This window comes from Lissotriton vulgaris, unplaced genomic scaffold (genome assembly GCF_964263255.1).
Source record: "Lissotriton vulgaris unplaced genomic scaffold, aLisVul1.2 SCAFFOLD_919, whole genome shotgun sequence".
NCBI classification, from domain to species: Eukaryota; Metazoa; Chordata; class Amphibia; order Caudata; family Salamandridae; genus Lissotriton; species Lissotriton vulgaris.
Window position 1 is genome coordinate 495,527 of NW_028251383.1, and position 20,655 is coordinate 516,181.

General features: G+C 45.0%; 1 protein-coding gene across 1 annotated transcript in view; it reads left to right on the forward strand.

Annotated features, from left to right (window-relative positions):
- Nucleotides 1–20,655, forward strand: part of LOC147662925 (uncharacterized) — a 468,727-nt gene that overhangs the window by 440,641 nt on the left and 7,431 nt on the right. Inside the window, exons 23-24 of the mRNA XM_086950793.1 lie at nucleotides 4,700–4,782; nucleotides 5,571–5,661. Coding sequence (XP_086806919.1) covers nucleotides 4,700–4,782; nucleotides 5,571–5,661 — 174 coding nt within the window. The remainder of the gene's footprint in view (nucleotides 1–4,699; nucleotides 4,783–5,570; nucleotides 5,662–20,655) is intronic.

The window sequence follows — 20,655 nt, forward strand, 5'->3', positions numbered from 1 at the left end:
AGACAAGGCATGACATATTTGAAGATAACGCAAGGTTTCAGTGGATGCCAATTGGTACTTACTCTGTAGCCGGCAAAGGATACCATCGCCCCCTGTCAAGGGTAAAAACTGGGTCTGCGACATAGAACATAGAACAGGATGTCATCCGCATAGAGGGAGATCCTGTCCTCCCAGTCAGTAGACCACTGCAAGCCCCTGATGAGGGGGTCCCCTCGAATCCAAGTCTCCAAGAGCTTCAAGACAAGACCGAAAATAAGGGGCAAAAGTGTCCATTCTTGTCTCATGCCGCAGCAGAGTCGGAAAACGGGGGACATGCCTTCATTCACCATCACATGGGCCAGGGTGTCAGGGTATAGGAGTCTTATCCAGGTCATGAAATGAGGGTCGAATTCCGATTTGCTCAGGGCTTCGAACATGTAGGGCCACTCAATCATATTGAAGGCTACCTGTGCATCAAGTAATAGTACCAGGGCATTCTCTCGGAAATCCACGGCACGGCCTAGAACACAGTATGATCTCAGCAGGTTAAGTGAGGTGTTCCTTCCTGGCATGAAGCCCTACTGGTCCAGCTGGATGAGTGTCTGACTCACCCGTATTAGGCAAGTGGCAAACAATTTCACAAACATTTTGACCTCTGTGTTTAGTAAAGAGATCGGCTGATAGAAGGCTCACTCTTCCGGTGTCTTACCATCCTTGTATATGAGCACTATACTGGCCAACCTCTGATCCCTACGCAAGATACCCATCTTACGACTGTCAAGGAACATGTGCATAAGAGGTGGCGCAACCTGTCGGCTTCCGTAAGTTCCTGTTCTAAGAGGGTCCTATCTGAGCATGAGAGTCTGGAGAGTTGGAGGCTCGCTAGCAATTCACAAGACTCCTCAGCTGTGGCAATGAGGGCAGGAGCGTATAGGTGAGTATAGTAGGTTGCAAAGGCATTGGCCACTCGTTGCCTGTCTCTGACTCAGTCTTCTACATCATTCAGGACATTTGTTTTTTTGGGTAACAGAAACAAACCCTCATTTTACAAGTTTGCTTTTGGAAAATCAAAGAAACCGTGCAAGGCGGACTGCCAATGATATAGTGGGGTAATATACAAGGTATTTTAGCTGAGTGCTTCCACCACCTCAATAGGAGTACTTTCAACAGAAATGCCTTGCAATATGCTAAGTGGATCACCACCAAGGTGTTGGAAAAAGGATGTAAGGAGGTTAGTGGCCTGCAAACCCTAAATATGCTCATAAGTCTTCTGTGTATGGGACAATCTACATTCTGTCCTGTATGCAAGAATACTTGTCACTGGAGAAGTGTTTTCAATGGTCGTTTGTTTGCTATCTTATACGTATGACTGAATCTGCATGTTGGTATGGGCGCAGGATTACATGTCAGTTCTAACTACATTCAGCGGTAAGTTTCAGTGATATCCCTAACACATCAATAAGTATCAGTGTTCTCATGTCCTCGAGGGTAAGTCTATAATTCCTTGAATTTAGCAGCGCGGTTTGCTGCTAATCTGAATTCAAGAGGTAGTCTATTTGCTATTATTGCCAAATGTCACTACTCAGGCTACTCACTTCTGATGCCATGTTCTAAGCAAGGCAGCAAACTAGCCTCTGTCTTTTATTGTCATCTCTGTCCATGGTGGAGGTGTTTGCAGTCCTCTCACTTTTTTTCCTAGATTACAGTGTATGCTGTCCTGTTGCTTCTTATTACACTGAGACATGCATTTGTGTCTCCGCCGTAGAAGAGGCACACTGTTAAAAAAAAGCAGATGCAAACCTAACACACTCAATGAGACTCGACTCCTAAATGTTGGCTAAGAAAACATCCATGTTGGAGTCAGGGTACTATGTGACTTGACTGTATTTGTGAGTTGGGCTTGTATCATCTTCTTAAAAGATACACTCTTCCTTTCCCATTAACACCCTAAAACTGGCCTTGTACATGCTGGCCATCTCAAAGTGTTATAGTTTGTATCTGGGCAAATAACCCCTACATTGTGCACGCTCAGATTGTGATCACCTATGAACGGATCACAGTTCCAGTATGCTCTTCTCTCAGATGTGCACACTCCTCATTTCAAGCTATTACCTATTGTCTTGGTTCGACCATAATCTCATCAACTTCTTTATTAAAAGTGAAGTTAGCACACCACTCCCAAACTTAGGGCCTCATTAGGATCGCGGACGGACTTGCGTCCGTCCGCGAACCCAGAGGATGAGGGAACGTCCGCATGGGCTGCGGCGTTCCCTCATGTGCGATTAGGATGTGACCGCCACCCTGGCGGTCACATCCTGGATATTTAACATTGCGGCGGGTGCTGCTTCAAGCAGCACCCGCCGCAATGTTAAAAGTGCATGTTTAACATTTACATGCACAAAGCGGCAGGCACCGCGCGGTGCCTGCCGCTTTGTGCAAGTAAATGCTGGGGGGTACCATAGGTACCCCCCATGTGCACCCCCCACCCGCCAACACCATGGGGGCCCACAACGGGCCCCCAAAATCAAAAATACACATGCTTTTCCACGGCGGAAAAACCGCCGCGGAAAAGCATGTTTACAAATGCTTCCTAATTTGGCTGGCGGTGTCTGATAGACACTGCCAGCCAAATGAGAGCTTTTCCGCCGTGGTTGTAATCCAACCGCGGCGGAAAAGCAGCGGACAGTAACCAAGACCCACCAGCCATCGTAATTCGGCGGTGGGTCTTTGGTGAGTCCGCAGAGAATTTTCCGTCTCCTCCGGGCCGGAGGTGGCTTCCCCCGGCCCGGATGAGGCGGAAAATCCTCCATCATAATGAGGCCCTTAATTTGAATAAAGTATTTTTTTCCTTTACAAAGAACCTCAAGTGTTCCTCAAAAGTAGACTCATTTTGGATAGTCTTCATCAGAGAATCTAGGTTAAAATTAAAGAAGTGTGACTCATGCCCTCTAATAGGCAATTCCTCTCAGGCAGCCTAACAACAAATTCCTCAACAACGAATGGTAAATGGATGACCTCTGATCTATTAGATTTCAGACCACAGCACTAGATACTCCAATTGGTTTTTCAACTTGTACAGCACTCGCTTGTAGCAAATGCAATCGCAGAAAGTCATTCTGTTTGTGGACACATTTAAACACCCTCATAATGACCTGAAAAAGTTGTAAAGGTACCCTGAATCTCTATGAAAGAAGAGTTAATTTTCAGGCCATGGCTGTGTTGTGACGTCAATCAATTTGGATGTCATACACACCAGAGGTCCGACAACTCTATCATAAACATCAGACGAAAACGAACTTTCTCTTGGTATGGGCATTATGCCCGTTGGCAAACACTACAGGAGCTATTGTCCTTCTTATTCATACACATTCACCAGACACACTTATCATTTTTATCCTTAAACACCAACAGGAAATACCCTTAAACTAGTGTTTAAGAGAAATGAATGTTAGCAAGGGTGTCAATAGTGGCTACAACACAAATCCTAAAAATACGTGACTTTAAGGAACTCCTTTAACCCTATCACCCAGTTCCACCTTTAGTAATGTTAACATAGGGCTGCAGACACTTGGCAACTGTCCTCTTCCTTTACAGAGTTATACTCAAAAACTTCATTTTTAAATCTAAATTCAAAACAACTCTATGAAAATATACCAAACAAGGAAAAGGCACCAAATGGAGCCAAGGACCATGCAGCACCAAAGTATGGTGAAATTTTGTTAAGCAATAATTTAGTTTGTGATCAATGTTTCCTATAGCGGGTTCCATTTAAAAAAAAACATTCAGTAGACCCCATTCACAGATTTTGTGCTGTGGTTTACTCTTTTAGTAGTCCTGCATTACAGGAGAATACAGGAGTAAGTCAGGCCTACTCCTGAGATTATTGAGTAAGCCAAGAGTACTGCAAGAATAAATCATACTGATGCAACACTCATCTTTGTGAACTCATTTATAAACTTTCATCTACATGCCCAATCTGCAAAACATTTTGCCTGCTGCAATGTTACATTGTAAAGCCACTGCCCTCCCCAAGTGTAATTAACATTTCCAAGTGGAGCTGGGGGTGCAAATTTATTATGGGGGAAAAGCTGAGATGTTCCTACAGTGATTTTGGAGTCCAAGGCAACTTCACATTGTGCTGTTTTGCTGTCCTGGATCTTACTCCCTCACCTCAGGAACAGGGCCACATTTAGCCTTCAAATTTCCTTCTTATGTCCCACTGCTGTGGAGTCTAATTGCAGCAGAGAACATTAAAGTTCAAAGGTTGAAATGTTGTAAGTGACATAAACAATACAGGAAGTATGTGTAGAAACTCTGAGGAGCAGGCAAGAACAGAGCATTTGTATTGCCCACTGACCTGTCTTTCGTGGTACTTTTCTAGAATGGCATTTCCTTTGTGTTATACCTTGCCTTTTGCAACAGAGAAAGCAGTAAGGTGGTGGAAGAGAAAGTGCCAAATGTGGGGTGGGGATGGGAGAAGGGATCAAGGAAGTTTCTTCGGTACCCCAATACAAAGAAAAAAAGATGGGGGTCAGAAGAATCTTTCTGTTTGAGAAGAAAAATAAGAAAGAAATGTGTCTAGGCCTTATCAGCAAGCTCTTCAAAATAAAATATGCTGGACTCAGAGTGGTACAGAACCACAGACAATAACTCCCACTATTCTTTGTTGAAGACGTAGCCTCATTCTGGCCTCTCAGACCTTTTCTCTCTCCCTCTGCAGACTGTACATACGAAGGGAGGAAGGTCCTGGATGGACAAGCCTTCCTGATGGAGAAGGACCCCTGCACACAGTGCACCTGCCAGGTGAGTAGGTTAGTAAAGGTCCATGATTGGGATGAATTTGCGACATGATGAAGGGAGGAAAGGGTGGAAGGCAGAGAAATTGACAATTGGCTGGAGAGAGGCAGGCAACATGAGAAAGAAATGAGAGGTGAGATGTGATGAAGAGAAAAGATAGTCTCGTGCTCACCTTATGACATTATATTGAATGTTCTGCTGCGAGAAAATAAATCTTCTATTTCACATTCATCTTTGCCTCTTATAATCTGGACCATATTTTAACTTCCTTCCTTTTCCATCACATTTTTGTTATAGTCCCATTACTACTCTCTGCTTATTGGATTCAACTCTTGTTTCAGTGTTGTTCATCCTTCCTATGCTCTGCCCAACCATTATACCATGTCCCTCTTCCTTACTATGCAGGTGCCTGCTCTATTTTTTAGATGCCACCTCTCTTTCATGCCTACAGTCCTCCTTTTCTCTGTGCACGCATACTCCCCTGATTCTGCATCTCACTTCACCTTTGCTATTTTCTGCTTTCCTTCTCTACTCTATCATCACCTCCTTCTAACACTCCTCTCACCCTTCACTACATTCCATCTTTTCTCCCTTTCATATATTCTTGTGATTCTTCCTAGCCACTCCCCTTATCCATTGTATTTCTTCCCCATTGTTATCTTTCACCTGCTCTCTGTACCTTGCTTGCCACCTTAATCTCCTCCTCTCTGAACCTTCATTTTCATATCTCCTTGCTCTTCCCTCTCTCCTAAAACCTATCACTGCACTCATTGGGGACTATTTTTCTCCCTCAGCGTGGTGAAGTGAGTTGTGAAGAAATAACATGCAAGCTGTCCTGTTCTGAGCCCTACACGCCTCCGGGAGAATGCTGTGCCACCTGCTCAGGTATATGAATACCTCAAAGCTTGCCTTTTATCCACTCTATCGGCCAGGTCTCTCCCTGGAGTGGCCATTTCTTCTCTTACTCTTCTGGTGGGAAATAGAGACTAGAGATGATAGTGTGGAATTTGGTCAACTTCATAAAGAGTTATATAGAGCCCACCTTTTTAAATACTTATCCAAGCTCAATCACTAGATGGTTTAATTATGAACGGAATGAATATAGTATTGTTGTACAATGTAAAATGATATTTACAAAGAAGTTACCTTTTCATTTTCTAACATAACATATGATCAAATACTTTTCCTTCACTTTTACACTGCATCCTGCATTCTCTGATCCTATGACTGGTTTCTTCTTGCATTGTCCGTTGTTCTATGTCTTTCACCACTGAGGCAACCCATGTTTCCATCCCTTCTAATGTCCTCCATTCCCTCCTTAACTCAACATATGTGTTTGGATGTTCAAACTTCACACATAAAGTTCCAGCACTGGTTCTAGAGATTCCATTTTGATTAATGTTTACTCTTAATATGTCTCTCAATGAACTCCACTCCTTAGTTCAACCCTAACCTTAAATCTACTGTTATTCGGCCAGTCCTGCTTAACCAGTGAATGAGACACATTTAGTCCTTCTTCAGGTTGCCTAAAAGACTTGCTCTGAATTATAACCAAATCTTATGCGACAATTGAGCAGATATTCTTTCCTTATTGTCTATTCTATCTTGTGATTTTGTTTCCTCTTCTCTGCATCTCCTGACATCATAAGAGCTGTGAGTTAATGACAATTTCCATCTAGCTCAGCACTAATGACTGTAACATGTCCACTGATTCCAAAGAACATATGGCTCACATATGCCTTTTAGGCAATGTCCTGGAAGTAGGATAGTCACTGCCTAGCCCTCCTAAAGCAAGCAGAAGGCAGGTTGTCTGTGTGTGGTGCTGATATAGTTCTGTGCCTGGGTCCTCCTCCTGAGAATTTCAATGAAGACGTATTCATGAAACCATGCAAAACTGTCCATTCACAAGTAGCACAAGCCAACAGACGCATCCACTCACATAAACACATAAATACATTACGCCAACTTTGTCTGTACACATCTCACCTGGATTAGGGGAATGTGAAATGGAACATGTTAGCCCAGATATTATGATATATCCTATTCAGGTTTTAGTTACTCTGTACTTCTTGCAGTTGACTAGCTCATCATATTATATAGTTCCACAGCAAAATCCACTTTTTCATCAAAACTATTGAAAATCACACAATGCTCCTTCTAGATTTGAGATTTTGATTAAGAGAGTGAACATCCTTATTGATGTGTGCTTGTGGGAGCTTGCTGTTGATAGGGTTTAAGCATTTTTTCACTATCTCCCAAATCTCTGGGTTTCACATGGGCATTACCCTGTCCATACAAACTAATGTGATTCTAAGTCCAGAACTATCTGCCAAGAGGGAAAAACTTTCCACTGGTTGATGGTGGCACAGTAGTAAAGGACTCTTGGTTTGCAGGGTCTACTCATGTAAAGGACTCACATGGAGCTCTACAGCACCCACCTCACAACATTACTGTGCACTTCAATCACACGCCCCTCAGAACAAGGTTGTTCCACTGCTCCCCACAACACTTCTACTATAACCATTCAACAACACATAAACTTCACAGTCAGTATTCTCATTACATCCATAACTCACAACATAATTCACGGCACTTGCATTGTGCTAAAATGAAAGCCCTCAGTTTTCACATTGCCCTCCACTGCTGTCACCTTCCACCCCATAGCATTCTTACTGCAGCACACAACTTTTATAATGCATACCTCCACACTCACGCCTTATCACAGTATTCACACAAAAAACAGCATTCAAGCTGCACCTCACTACACTAACACTGCATCTTAGAACACTCAATGTACCACACTGCACTATGATTGTGCCTTGTAGCATTTACTTAGCATCCAACAAATGATTTTAAATGCCCCAGCACACATTCTATGTCCAGTACACCCCATACAACTCACAGTATACATCATAACACTCCAGCTGTACCATACACTCAGGGCCTCACAAGCAACTTCACAGCTCTCCCTCACACTGCAGTCTATAATCATACATAACTCTTCAAGTTCTTGATCTTATGACTTATTGTCTTCTAGGCTAGACTTCTGCCTACTACTATGCAAAAAATCCTGGGTTTCTCTGACATTCCAAATTGTTCTTATCCTTGCAAGTCAACACAATATGTTAATTTTATCACCAGCCGCGGTCCGTGCTGGTAACAGCAGAGGGGCGTGGGGCCTAGCAAGGGATGATGTAAAGGGACAATGTAGAGGGACATTGTAGAAGGAAAATTAAATAAATAATTATTTTTCCCTCTGCATTGTCCCTTGAAATACCCCCTTGCTGGGCCTCACCGCTGTTACCTGCACGGACCGGGACTAGTTATTACTATGTTGTTACTGTACATCAGGATCATTGAGAAGGTCCTGCTAGATCTTCGTGATGATTGAAAAAAAACATGTTATTGAAACTATTGTCCTCTCTAGCCCTAGCTTCTAGAACTCCATTAATATGAAGAAGATGTGAAGAACAGAGTGACCCAACTTCTTTTGAAATTGTCTCCTTATACACCTATATCAGTCACTGTGCACTCCTTGCACTGGCGCCTCATAGGAAAGAGATGCTTTTTTATGATGTATGTGAATTTATAGAAAAACAAAAACTGAGAAACCTCTTTGCAGGAAACTGAATAATAGAAAAGACATTTTAGGGAAAAGCTATTTTAAGAAAATATAAAAAAATCAAGGACACATTTTATGTTTTAAATCTTTTTATTGATTTCCAGAACAGATAGCAAAATTGAAAACATGACCCCCAGCTCTCAGAATCATCTTAAAACAGACAACAAGTGTCTCAGTAAGCATTATTACTCTAGTAAATGCATGGAGCGGGTCTGTTAGAGCAAATAGTTAACAGTGCAGAGAGAGGCAATACGCCAAAAAAAGGAAAACCAACAGTCCGACCCTCCACCCCCCCCCCCCCCCCACACCCACCCCCAAGGACACATTTTAAAGGAAAATTAATTTACCTGAACTTTTCTAAATGACATTAAAATTGCGGCAGTGTGGGATTCTTGGGTTCAGGGATGGGTGATGTTTAGGGGTGATGAGGTTTTTTAGGGGTCAGTGATGGGTGAGTTCTGGAGTAGAAAGATGTTTTTAGGGTTCAGGGATGAGAGTAGTTTAAGGGTGGTTGGGGCTTTTAGGGATCAGGAATAGGTGGGGTTTAAGGGTGGTGAGGATTTTAGGGTTCACAAATGAGTGGAATTTAGGGGTGGTGAGGATTGTTTAGGGTTAGGGGTGGGTGGAGTGTAGGAGTGTTGAGATGTTTTTTGGGTTAATGAACGGGCAGAGTTTAGGGCTGTGAAGGGTTTTTAAGGTTGAGTGATGGTTAGAGTTTAGGGGTGGTAAATCATTTTTAGGATTGAGAATGGGTGGAGCTTAGGGGGGCTGATGGGTTTTGGGGGTCAAGGATTCGTGGAATTTATTGCCAGAAAGAGTTTTACGGTTCAGGAATGGGTGGAGGTTAGGGGTTTAAGGGTTCAGAGACGAGTGGAGTTTGAATGTAGAAAGGGGTGTTTAGGTATCAGTGGTGGGTAGAGTTTAGGGGTGATGAGGGATTTTTAGTGTTCTGGGATGGATGGTGTTTAGGGGTGATGATGGGGTTCTAGGGGTCAGGATTGAGTGGTGTTTAGGGGTGGAGAGGGGGTTCTAGTAGTCAAGGATGGGTGGTGTTTAGGGGTGGTGGAGGCTTAGTAGTGGCAGACCACCTGATATTGAAGCAATGGCGTAAAATAGGCCCCCACAGCGCCTGAGGTGCAGTGGGGCCCGATCTCCAGGGACCCCCTCAGCACATACAGTGGCCTGAGAGCTCCATACTGGCTCCGCTGGGTGACCTCTCCATGTACTTTGTGGAGAGGACCCTCAAATTTCATTACACCACTGGATCGATGGGCATGCATGATTATTTTCATCTCGACAATTACCAAGTAAAGTGGTGCCTAGGATGTGTACACACACATGAGCACACAAGCACAGTCACACACTCTCTTCATGCTCAATGTCAACTTACATTTTCATATCAAATGAGCCACTGAAGTACATATTTTCTTCAAAAAACACAGAGACACTGAGAAGACCTTCAAAGTATTGACAATAAGATAGACAGGAGGATGGCTCATTACACAGAATATCTGCTGCTCCTGGTAAATATTGTGATCCAAAGGACAAGGGTTTATACCCAAGGTTGACAAACTCAGTTTTCCACCTGTCAGGGGTTGGTAGATTGAGTACTATATTGAGCAATACAACATCTGTTGATTACAACACTTCCATTTGGCAGAAGTATTATCTCAAAAGAGATAAGGAAAAGAAAACACATGTTAGTCACCCGGAGCAGCACAACCAGAGGAAGTCTTGTTACAGTGTCAGAGACATGTCTAGATGCATTATATTGTGTACACAGCCGTGTTAACTTAACATCAAGTCTGAAACAAAGTTCTTAAAATGAATGAGAGAGTCTTGCTTCATTTGTGGCAAATGAGGCAGAATAATGTTTTGTTGTGTGTACAAAGTTGCGCCCATGCCCTTCTTCTCAGTGCTCTCTATGCTGAAAAGCAGAAACACTTTATTTCTTTACACTACCCCAATTCTTGTTTTCTGCAGTGTGCAGTACTAAGGGGCTCATTAGGATTGCGTTTTTTCCGCATCCTCGGGGCCGGCGGAAGCCACCGCCGGCCCAGAGGATGCGCAAAAACCGCAGCGGACTGACCAAAGACCCACCGCCACATTAGGATGGCTGGTGGGTCCTGGTTTCCGTCCGCAGCTTTTCCGCCGCGGCTGGCTTACAACCGCGGTGGAAAAGCTCTAATCTGGTGACGGTGTCTCTCAGACACCGTCAGGCAGATTAGGATGGGATGTAAAACATGCTTTTCCGCGGCGGCTTTTCCGCCATGGAAAAGCATGTGTAACTTCACTGCGGGGCCCGTTGCGGGCCCCCTAGGTGAAGGGGGGGAGGGTGCACATGGGGGGTACCTATGGTACCCCCCTGCATTTGTATGCAGAAAGCGGCAGGCACCGCGAGGTGCCTGCCTCTTTCTGCATGCAAATGCAATTACTGCATTTTTAACATTGCCGCGGGTGCAGCTTGAAGTCGCACCCGCCGCAATGTTAAAAATAGAGGATGTGACCGCCAGGGTGGCGGTCACATCCTAATCGCACAGGAGGGGACTCCGCAGCCCATGCGGAGGTCCCCTCCTCCTCAGTGATCGCGGACGGACTTGCGTCCGTCCGCGATCATAATCGGCCCCTTAGTCTCCAGTTTCCATAATAAAGTGATCAACATGCTAAAACTTCAAAATGCTTCAAAGGAAAGGCATTGTGCTTTGCTGGATATTGCAACACTGTGGTTCATAGTGAAATGGTCACAAGCAGCCTCACATGAATACTGTGAGGTGAAAGGTGTATACACTCTTTCTAATTAGGACAGGACAGAGAGAGAACCAGAAGCTGAGGGACATGTTGTCCATATGGGCACTTTACTGAGAAGACACTAGTTCAATAAAGGTAAGTGGGGCATTACATGGCTCTATATTAAATAACATAACACTGTGATGCTGTGAGACAAATAGGAACTTTGTAAACTATTTGCGTAGGGTTGTGTGATGAATAATGATTGGGGTCTATATTTTATTCACTTGTATAACAATATTGTTTGCTAATGTATCTATCATCAGAGGTATAATTCTAATTCATATGATCTATATTAGGTTAACACATAAAACACTAATTGTGTAAAAATATCAATGTTTGTGTGAGCATTAGTTCTAGGGGTTCAAGGCATTGTTAAGATAAGAGCTTCTTTGGCAGGTCTGCCTGAATCCAGTGTTCTCCACTCTTCTGAGTGTGACTGCAAAAGCACGAAGCCTGTTTGAAGACTCACATGATGGCAAATATATAGGATCTTGAACAAAATTTATTTTCCGTCTAGCAGTCAATGAATTGCCTCTTAGTTCTTTGAATAATTTCTCTAGCTGCAAGCCTAAAACCAGAGAGGCTGCCGGGCTTTGGATGATTTGAAGTTTAGCTGCCAGGGACATCAGTGGTGGCTTGTGACTTTTGAAAGTGGTGTGGTGTAAAATTTAGATGTGACTTTTATGTGAGCGACGCGAGCAAGTATAAAGAACAAAAGTGGAGTCCAGGCTGGATCCTTCTCCAGAGAATTGTTTTTAAAAAAAGATTGTCAAATGATGCATTTTAAAGCAATTTTTGATTTAGTAATAAAGCAAGGCTTATAAAGCAGCTGGAACATATAGTTTTGAAATAGTGAACACATAAAAGACTGCCCTATATCTTACTGCATTTATATGTTCAACAGTTACTGTGATGTGTGTGAGAAGTTGGCCTGGCATATGATATCCACTATTCCAGTTGGCACCTTGCACCAGTCCAAACAACCCCTTATTTATGGTAGGGTAAAGACAAATTTATAGAAAGCTATCCTAGTGGTAGCTGTGGAGAGCAACCTTCAGGCTAAGTCTTGAAGGAATGTAAAGCAGCTTGTTTTACCAGTCTATAATCTCTTGAATGATCAAATGAAAGAGCACCACACCAGGTATATATCATCAAATATATATGTATTTATTCTAAACACAACCCCTCTAGTCTATTTTATGGAGCTAGAGGCAAAAGTACAATACAAAGACTTTAAATAGCACACAGTAACTAACACAGTATACGTTTTGCTCTAGGGGCCTCACAAACCATATACTAAAATAGTGGTATAAGAACCACATGAGGGATAGTAGTGAGGCCTAGGGCTTGTAGAACGGCTGAGGCAACCAGGAACCACCCAAGCTAGGGATGCAGGAGACCCACGGGGGACACGTGCAGTGTCTAAACCACTGCAGTCCACTTAGGAGTGGACTGCAGTGAAACCCCTTTAGACTAGGACACTTCGAGAGTCAATACCCATGGGAGCACCGGAGTACTCGTGTTACCTCACCCAGGGAAGCCGGGTGCATAGGTGTGTTTTCATGTTGTGTTTCGTCGATTTCAATGGAGAGCTGCGAAGAAGTGCTGCAGGCGACCAGAGGAAAAAGTGTCCGGGTGGATCCAAAGGTGGATCGGAGATTCAAGAACCTGAAAGCAGAGGGGACAGAGTCTGGGTCACTAGCCAGTGACCAGGATGGGATAAGAAGATTCCAGCCGATGTCAGGCGCTTTCAAGTGGAGTAGGTGAAGCTTGAGTCTTCAGCCACGAGGACCAGGAGGCATCGACGATGACCAGGAGCTGGATTCAAGCTGTCCCAAGAAGGATGTCGAGTGCTGCAGTGTCGGAATCCGGATTGGACCCAACAAACCTTGACAACAGCAACCCGCGCAAGATGCAGTGATTGGCTTTGGTGCAGACCAGCAAGGTCTGAGGGACTCACCCTTTGGAGGGGAGTCAGAGCGCATCTGGAGCAACCAGGAAAGCTCAAGAAACAAAGGATTGTCCTTCGTGGAGACCCAATAGCCAATGACTAGGGATCGCGAAGGAGCCTCGAGCTGCTGTGAAGAAAATGGGCCCACAGAACACTCATGGAGTGTAGGCCTCTCAGCTTCGGTGCAAAAGGTGCTCGGGGTAAGGGCAATACATAGCCCAATGCACAACTTCGGTAAACTTCGGGAAGTATGTGCACTTGCAAACTTGCAGGATGTCCAGGAGTTCCGGGCCCACTTCTCCCGTGATAGCTAAAGGTCTCAGCTTTGTTGGGGACTCGTGTCAGCCTCGGAGATGTCTCGAAGTTTGTGTCTTGTGTCGCAAATTCTTTGGGATCCGGCGGGAGCCTGGAAAATGCAGGCCGGCAAGATGCTTCTTTGGTGCCTGTTTGAACAGGGCGGTCACTCCTTGACCTCAAGGGAGATTCTTCCAGTCGATATGGAATGTCAAAGGTCCAGGATTTCATCTTCAGTGTTTCATCCAAGGTAATCTAAAGTCTCAAAAACTGGGTTCCTATACTTATGCTAAGTTTAGGGGTTGGACTAACTCTAGGGACCCACCTATGGGAGGCCCTGGGGAGGGGGTGGTTACACCCCTTTCCCTTTGTCCAGTTTCACGCCAGAGCTGGGACTGCCCCAGCAACTGGTTTGAACTTTGAAATGCGTGGAGCACCTTGTGTGCCCCAGGCAGTGTCTGAAACAGTGGCGGACCGTCCATTGGGGGCGTTGGGGCGTTGCCCCCCCGCCCGCACCTGCAGCTCCCTCGGCGTACTGCTCTAGTCTGAACTGAAGTAAACTCTCAGTTTACTTCAGTTCAAAGCGCCGACGGACAATGCCTGTCAGTCAGCATGATGCAGGACCGCCCACCCCATTCAGAGTCTGAAGGGGGTGGGCGGTCCTGTGTCATGTTGACTGACAGGCATAAGGCATTGTGTGAGGCAGGCAGCAGCACACAGGTGCGCATGAGTGGGCATGAAGGCACGTTTTTTAACCTTGCCCACGCATGCGCACTTGTGCCTGCGCATGCCCATTAGAAGAGCGAAACCTCGCTCTGCTAATGCGCATGCGGGCAGAAAGCAACCATGCCCTGTGTCACTCCTGGTGCTGCTCCAGCACCAGGATTGGCTGAGGACGGAGCGCGGGGTACCGGTTTCCGCTCCAGTGTGAAGGCGCCAAGATCCCACTCCCAGAAGAAGATGCGGCGCTGACCGGCGGTAAGGTAAGTGCGCAACTTTGATAATTGGAAGGTGCTAGGGATTTCCGTGTGGGGCAGAGTGCAGGATATCGGCATGGTAACGCTCCCACGCTTTAATTACACACTTGGGATGCCCCCCGCCGACCCGTGTCTAATAATTCTCTGCTGGCCCTTGAGTAGATTTGTTTAAAAAAATGTGTCCTAGTGACAAGGTGGCGTTGAAAAATCAGAATAAACTTCTCCTCATGGCTGCGCACTAGACCGAACTGTGTCGTGCAGCGAAAATCACTTTTTGTCCTTTTGCTTTCATCTCATTAGCTTCCAAAATTCGGCGGGCATACGGATCAGCTAAATGCCAGCATTAAGCAATAAATGACCCTTGATGATACTGGTGGTGGAAAATATTGCCTGGGCAACAGAGCGCGCGCCACTCTTTCCTGAGATACCAGTGCAGACAGTTATTATGGAGAAAGTTGCTAGAGGGAAATGACCGTCTTTTGGAAATTAATGATGAACGGCTCTAGTACAAGAATGGAGTGTGCTTATTAGCAGCGAAGGTTCATTACTGCAATTAATTACATTGAGACAGACTTCCAAAACTGTGCACTGCTCTAACAAAATAAGTGACAAGGAGAGGTTCTCTTCTCCCGCATACGGAGCTGTCATCAATGCAGGTTTTGCATTCTGCCTCCTGGTCTCCTCACGCAGTGGCGGCTGGTGACATTTGAAAGTGGTGAGGTGTAAACTTATTGTGGTACCCGACTGCGGCGAACCAGTGTAGCAAGGATGCCCAAAGAACCTACAGGGGGTTCGAGGGGTTGTCCCCTCGAAAAAAAATTGGAAAAAGAGTGGACAAATGGTGCATTTTCAAGCAAATTTAAGAAAGGAAGAATAATAAAGCAATACAATTGAATTAATCATCATTTGAGAAATTGCCAAATTTTATGAGCTATAGAGGACAATATTTGCGTATGCTGATGTTATCATTTGCCTATATTTACTTGTGAACATACTGATACACTTGTAACTGTTTTGTGCAATATAAAAAAACATTTGCTCATGCTATGCAAGCAAAAACACGCATAGGGAGCACGGAGGAATAAGCCCAGAACCGGCGTCTTATGCACACACTATATCTGTGTTTGTGTATACAAGCTATTAGACGTCAGCTGAAGGCCTACTCACTGAAAAACACAGGGAGTGGCCAAAACAGCAGTATTAAACACCCTGGACTGTAATATATTTAACACTAGTGCAAAACCTATGGAACTAGCATAAAACTGTGCGCAGCCCTGGCTTCAGCAGCAACAATATGGAAGAACATGCAATACCCGTCTTGCGATGAAACTGAAGATGACACGACCAGTACAGACAAAAGCTACTACTCTCTCATCACCTACCAACAGTAATGCCTAAAACAACAGATGACACCTTGTGAGTGAAGGGACAAACAGAATCGAACGTGAGGAGACCAGGAGGCAGAATGCAAAACCTGCATTGATGACAGCTCCGTATGCGGGAGAAGAGAACCTCTCCTTGTCACTTATTTTGTTAGAGCAGTGCACAGTTTTGGAAGTCTGTCTCAATGTAATTAATTGCAGTAATGAACCTTCGCTGCTAATAAGCACACTCCATTCTTGTACTAGAGCCGTTCATCATTAATTTCCAAAAGACGGTCATTTCCCTCTAGCAACTTTCTCCATAATAACTGTCTGCACTGGTATCTTAGGAAAGAGTGGCGCGCGCTCTGTTGCCCAGGCAATATTTTCCACCACCAGTATCATCAAGGGTCATTTATTGCTTAATGCTGGCATTTAGCTGATCCGTATGCCCGCCGAATTTTGGAAGCTAATGTGATGAAAGCAAAAGGACAAAAAGTGATTTTCGCTGCATGACACAGTTCGGTCTAGTGCGCAGCCATGAGGAGAAGTTTATTCTGATTTTTCAACGCCACCTTGTCACTAGGACACATTTTTTTAAACAAATCTACTCAAGGGCCAGCAGAGAATTATTAGACACGGGTCGGCGGGGGGACTCCCAAGTGTGTAATTAAAGCGTGGGAGCGTTACCATGCCGATATCCTGCACTCTGCCCCACACGGAAATCCCTAGCACCTTCCAATTATCAAAGTTGCGCACTTACCTTACCGCCGGTCAGCGCCGCATCTTCTTCTGGGAGTGGGATCTTGGCGCCTTCACACTGGAGCGGAAACCGGTACCCCGCCCTCCGTCCTCAGCCAATCCTGGTGCTGGAGCAGCACCAGGAGTGACACAGGGCATGGTTGCTTTCTGCCCGCATGCCCATTAGCAGAGCGAGGTTTCGCTCTTCTAATGGGCATGCGCAGGCACAAGTGCGCATGCGTGGGCAAGGTTAAAAAACGTGCCTTCATGCCCACTCATGCGCACCTGTGTGCTGCTGCCTGCCTCACACAATGCCTTATGCCTGTCAGTCAACATGACACAGGACCGCCCACCCCCTTCAGACTCTGAATGGGGTGGGCGGTCCTGCATCATGCTGACTGACAGGCATTGTCCGTCGGCGCTTTGAACTGAAGTAAACTGAGAGTTTACTTCAGTTCAGACTAGAGCAGTACGCCGAGGGAGCTGCAGGTGCGGGCGGGGGGGCAACGCCCCAACGCCCCCAATGGACGGTCCGCCACTGTCCTCACGTTCGATTCTGTTTGTCCCTTCACTCACAAGGTGTCATCTGTTGTTTTAGGCATTACTGTTGGTAGGTGATGAGAGAGTAGTAGCTTTTGTCTGTACTGGTCGTGTCATCTTCAGTTTCATCGCAAGACGGGTATTGCATGTTCTTCCATATTGTTGCTGCTGAAGCCAGGGCTGCGCACAGTTTTATGCTAGTTCCATAGGTTTTGCACTAGTGTTAAATATATTACAGTCCAGGGTGTTTAATACTGCTGTTTTGGCCACTCCCTGTGTTTTTCAGTGAGTAGGCCTTCAGCTGACGTCTAATAGCTTGTATACACAAACACAGATATAGTGTGTGCATAAGACGCCGGTTCTGGGCTTATTCCTCCGTGCTCCCTATGCGTGTTTTTGCTTGCATAGCATGAGCAAATGTTTTTTTATATTGCACAAAACAGTTACAAGTGTATCAGTATGTTCACAAGTAAATATAGGCAAATGATAACATCAGCATACGCAAATATTGTCCTCTAAAGCTCATAAAATTTGGCAATTTCTCAAATGATGATTAATTCAATTGTATTGCTTTATTATTCTTCCTTTCTTAAATTTGCTTGAAAATGCACCATTTGTCCACTCTTTTTCCAATTTTTTTTTCGAGGGGACAACCCCTCGAACCCCCTGTAGGTTCTTTGGGCATCCTTGCTACACTGGTTCGCCGCAGTCGGGGACCACAATAAGTTTACGCCTCACCACTTTCAAATGTCACCAGCCGCCACTGGTCTGAAAAGCATTCACTGAATGCAACTCACCCTGCCCTAATACACTAAAGCCTGTCTGGGGAGGTGCTAGCACCTGCCTGGGAAGGAAACCTATTGTCCAGGCCTCCCCTGCTGGAGTTTCGTACAGCAGAAGGAGGTCAGACTCGTGTCTGTGGCAGCAGCATCCATTTTGTGATGCTGGGGCTCTTTTAAACATTTACCAGGAAAGTTAGGGGCCGATTATGATCGCGGACGGACGCAAGTCCGTCCGCGATCACTGAGGAGGAGGGGACCGCCGCATGGGCTGCGGAGTCCCCTCCTGTGCGATTAGGATGTGACCGCCACCCTGGCGGTCACATCCTCTATTTTTAACATTGCGGCGGGTGCGGCTTCAAGCTGCACCCGCGGCAATGTTAAAAATGCAGTAATTGCATTTGCATGCAGAAAGAGGCAGGCACCTCGCGGTGCCTGCCGCTTTCTGCACACAAATGCAGGGGGGTAGCATAGGTACCCCCCATGTGCACCCTCCCCCACTTCCCCTAGGGGGCCCGCAACGGGCCCCGCAGTGAAGTTACACATGCTTTTCCACAGCGGAAAAGCCGCAGCGGAAAAGCATGTTTTACATCCCATCCTAATCTGCCTGACGGTGTCTGAGAGACACCGTCACCAGATTAGAGCTTTTCCGCCGCGGTTGTAAGCCAGCCGCGGCGGAAAAGCTGCGGACGGAAACCAGGACCCACCAGCCATCCTAATGTGGCGGTGAGTCTTTGGTCAGTCCCCTGCGGTTTTTGCGCATCCTCTGGGCCGGCGGTGGCTTCCGCCGGCCCCGAGGATGCGGAAAAACCGCAATCCTAATGAGCCCCTAAGTGTGTACATGTCTTCTCCCTCTAGAAGGGTGGAATGCTACCCCCGCCACCAGAACTGGCGGCAGGGGTAGTATGCCAAAGTGTTTGACACCGAACAGGACACGTTTTGATAAAGCCAAACCAAAGTTAGCATTAACCGCGAGGATTATAATGCACATAAGAGTATATGGTATGGCCATAACACAGAACAGCTATAGGGAAGGTATTCCGAAAGCTGCAGAGGGGCTCAGCTCATGCTAGGGCACCCTCTCGCACAAAACCAAGCACTCTGCCTTCAGGATTGTCAAGGCCTGACACAGGAGTGACTTATAGGTTAACATGTGTCTGTTTTAAATGGTGGATATAGGTATACTATATCCCAGTAAGGGGTGCTTACAATACCTTACCCAGGCTGCAAGTGCAGACCTGTAGTGTCATTTTAGAAGGCTTCCCAGGGGTGGCATAATACATGCTTCAGCCCCTGGTAGACCTCTGGGGTACCTATGCCCTTGGTACCTAAGGTACCATATACTAGCGGCTCACAAGGTATCTCAGTAACCAATCTGGTATGTACCTAAAGTACATGCAATCAATTTAGAGAGAGAACAGCCAGGCTGTTGTCCTGATTAGCAGGGCCACTGCCAGACTAAAGTCGAAAAACCAGTGAAACACAGCAAAAAGTGGGGGTAACCAAAGGAAGCAGACCCTACACTTCAGACTTTTAAAATGTGTTTTTTTTCCAGTGTTTTGCACTGCATGCAGCATCAACTTTGGAAGAAATGCTCAAACCAGGCTTCGGGATAGGCCCACAGCTGCTCATTGCAATCAGTCATGGATCACTGACTAAATATCGAGGGACAAAATATAGACTACCCAAAATATAGATTCCAAAATATTGACAGACAAAATATCGAATTCCTATCTACAAACAGGTGAGTACCACAATATCAACCCCAAAATATCGTTTATATATACATTATAAAAATATCGAATTTCGTAAAATTAATGTAAAATTAAAAAAATATTAAAAATAAATAGCTAAAATATACTTAAAAATACTTAAATTACCTTAAAATTAATAAATAACTAATTTAACTTATAAAAAAAAAGATACAATCATATCTGTTAAAACATATATATATATATATATATTAACATAATATTAAAAGAAAAATAAACAATATTATTACCGTAGGATAGCAGAGGTGAAAAAATTACTATTCCCACTCCTGGAAGTGCAACAGTAGGGAAAGTGTTGGATAGCGTAGGGGTAAAAATTACTATTCCCACTCCAAAGAGTGCAACAGTAGGGAAATTGTTGGATAGCGTAGGGGTAAAAATTACTATTCCTACTCCAGAGAGTGCAAAGTAGGGAAAGCGTTGGATAGCGTAGGGGTAAAAATAACTATTCCCACTCCAGAGAGTGCAACAGTAGGGAAAGCATTGGATGGCGTAGGAGTAAAAATTACTATTCCCACTCCAGAGAGTGCAACAGTAGGGAAAGCATTGGATAGCATAGGGGTAAAAATTACTATTCCCACTCCAGAGAGTGCAACAGTAGGGAAAGCGTTGGATAGCGCAGGGTTAAAAATTACTATTCCCACTCCAGAGAGTGCAACAGTAGGGAAAACGTTGGATAGCGTAGGGGTAAAAATTAATATTCCCACTCCAGAGAGTGCAACAGGAGGGAAAGCGTTGGATAGCGCGGGGGTAAAAGTTACTATTCCCACTCCAGAGAGTACAACAGTAGGGAAAACGTTGGATAGCGTAGAGGTAAAAATTACTATTCTCCCTCCAGAGAGTGCAACAGTAGGGAAAGCGTTGGATAGCGTAGGGGTTAAAATTACTATTCCCACTCCAGAAAGTGCAACAATAGGGAAAGCGTTAAATAGCGTAGGGGTAAAAATTACTATTCCCACTCCAGAGAGTGCAACAGTAGGGAATATCGAATTCCTAAAATTAATGTAAAATTAAAAAAATATTAAAAATAAATAGCTAAAATATACTTAAAA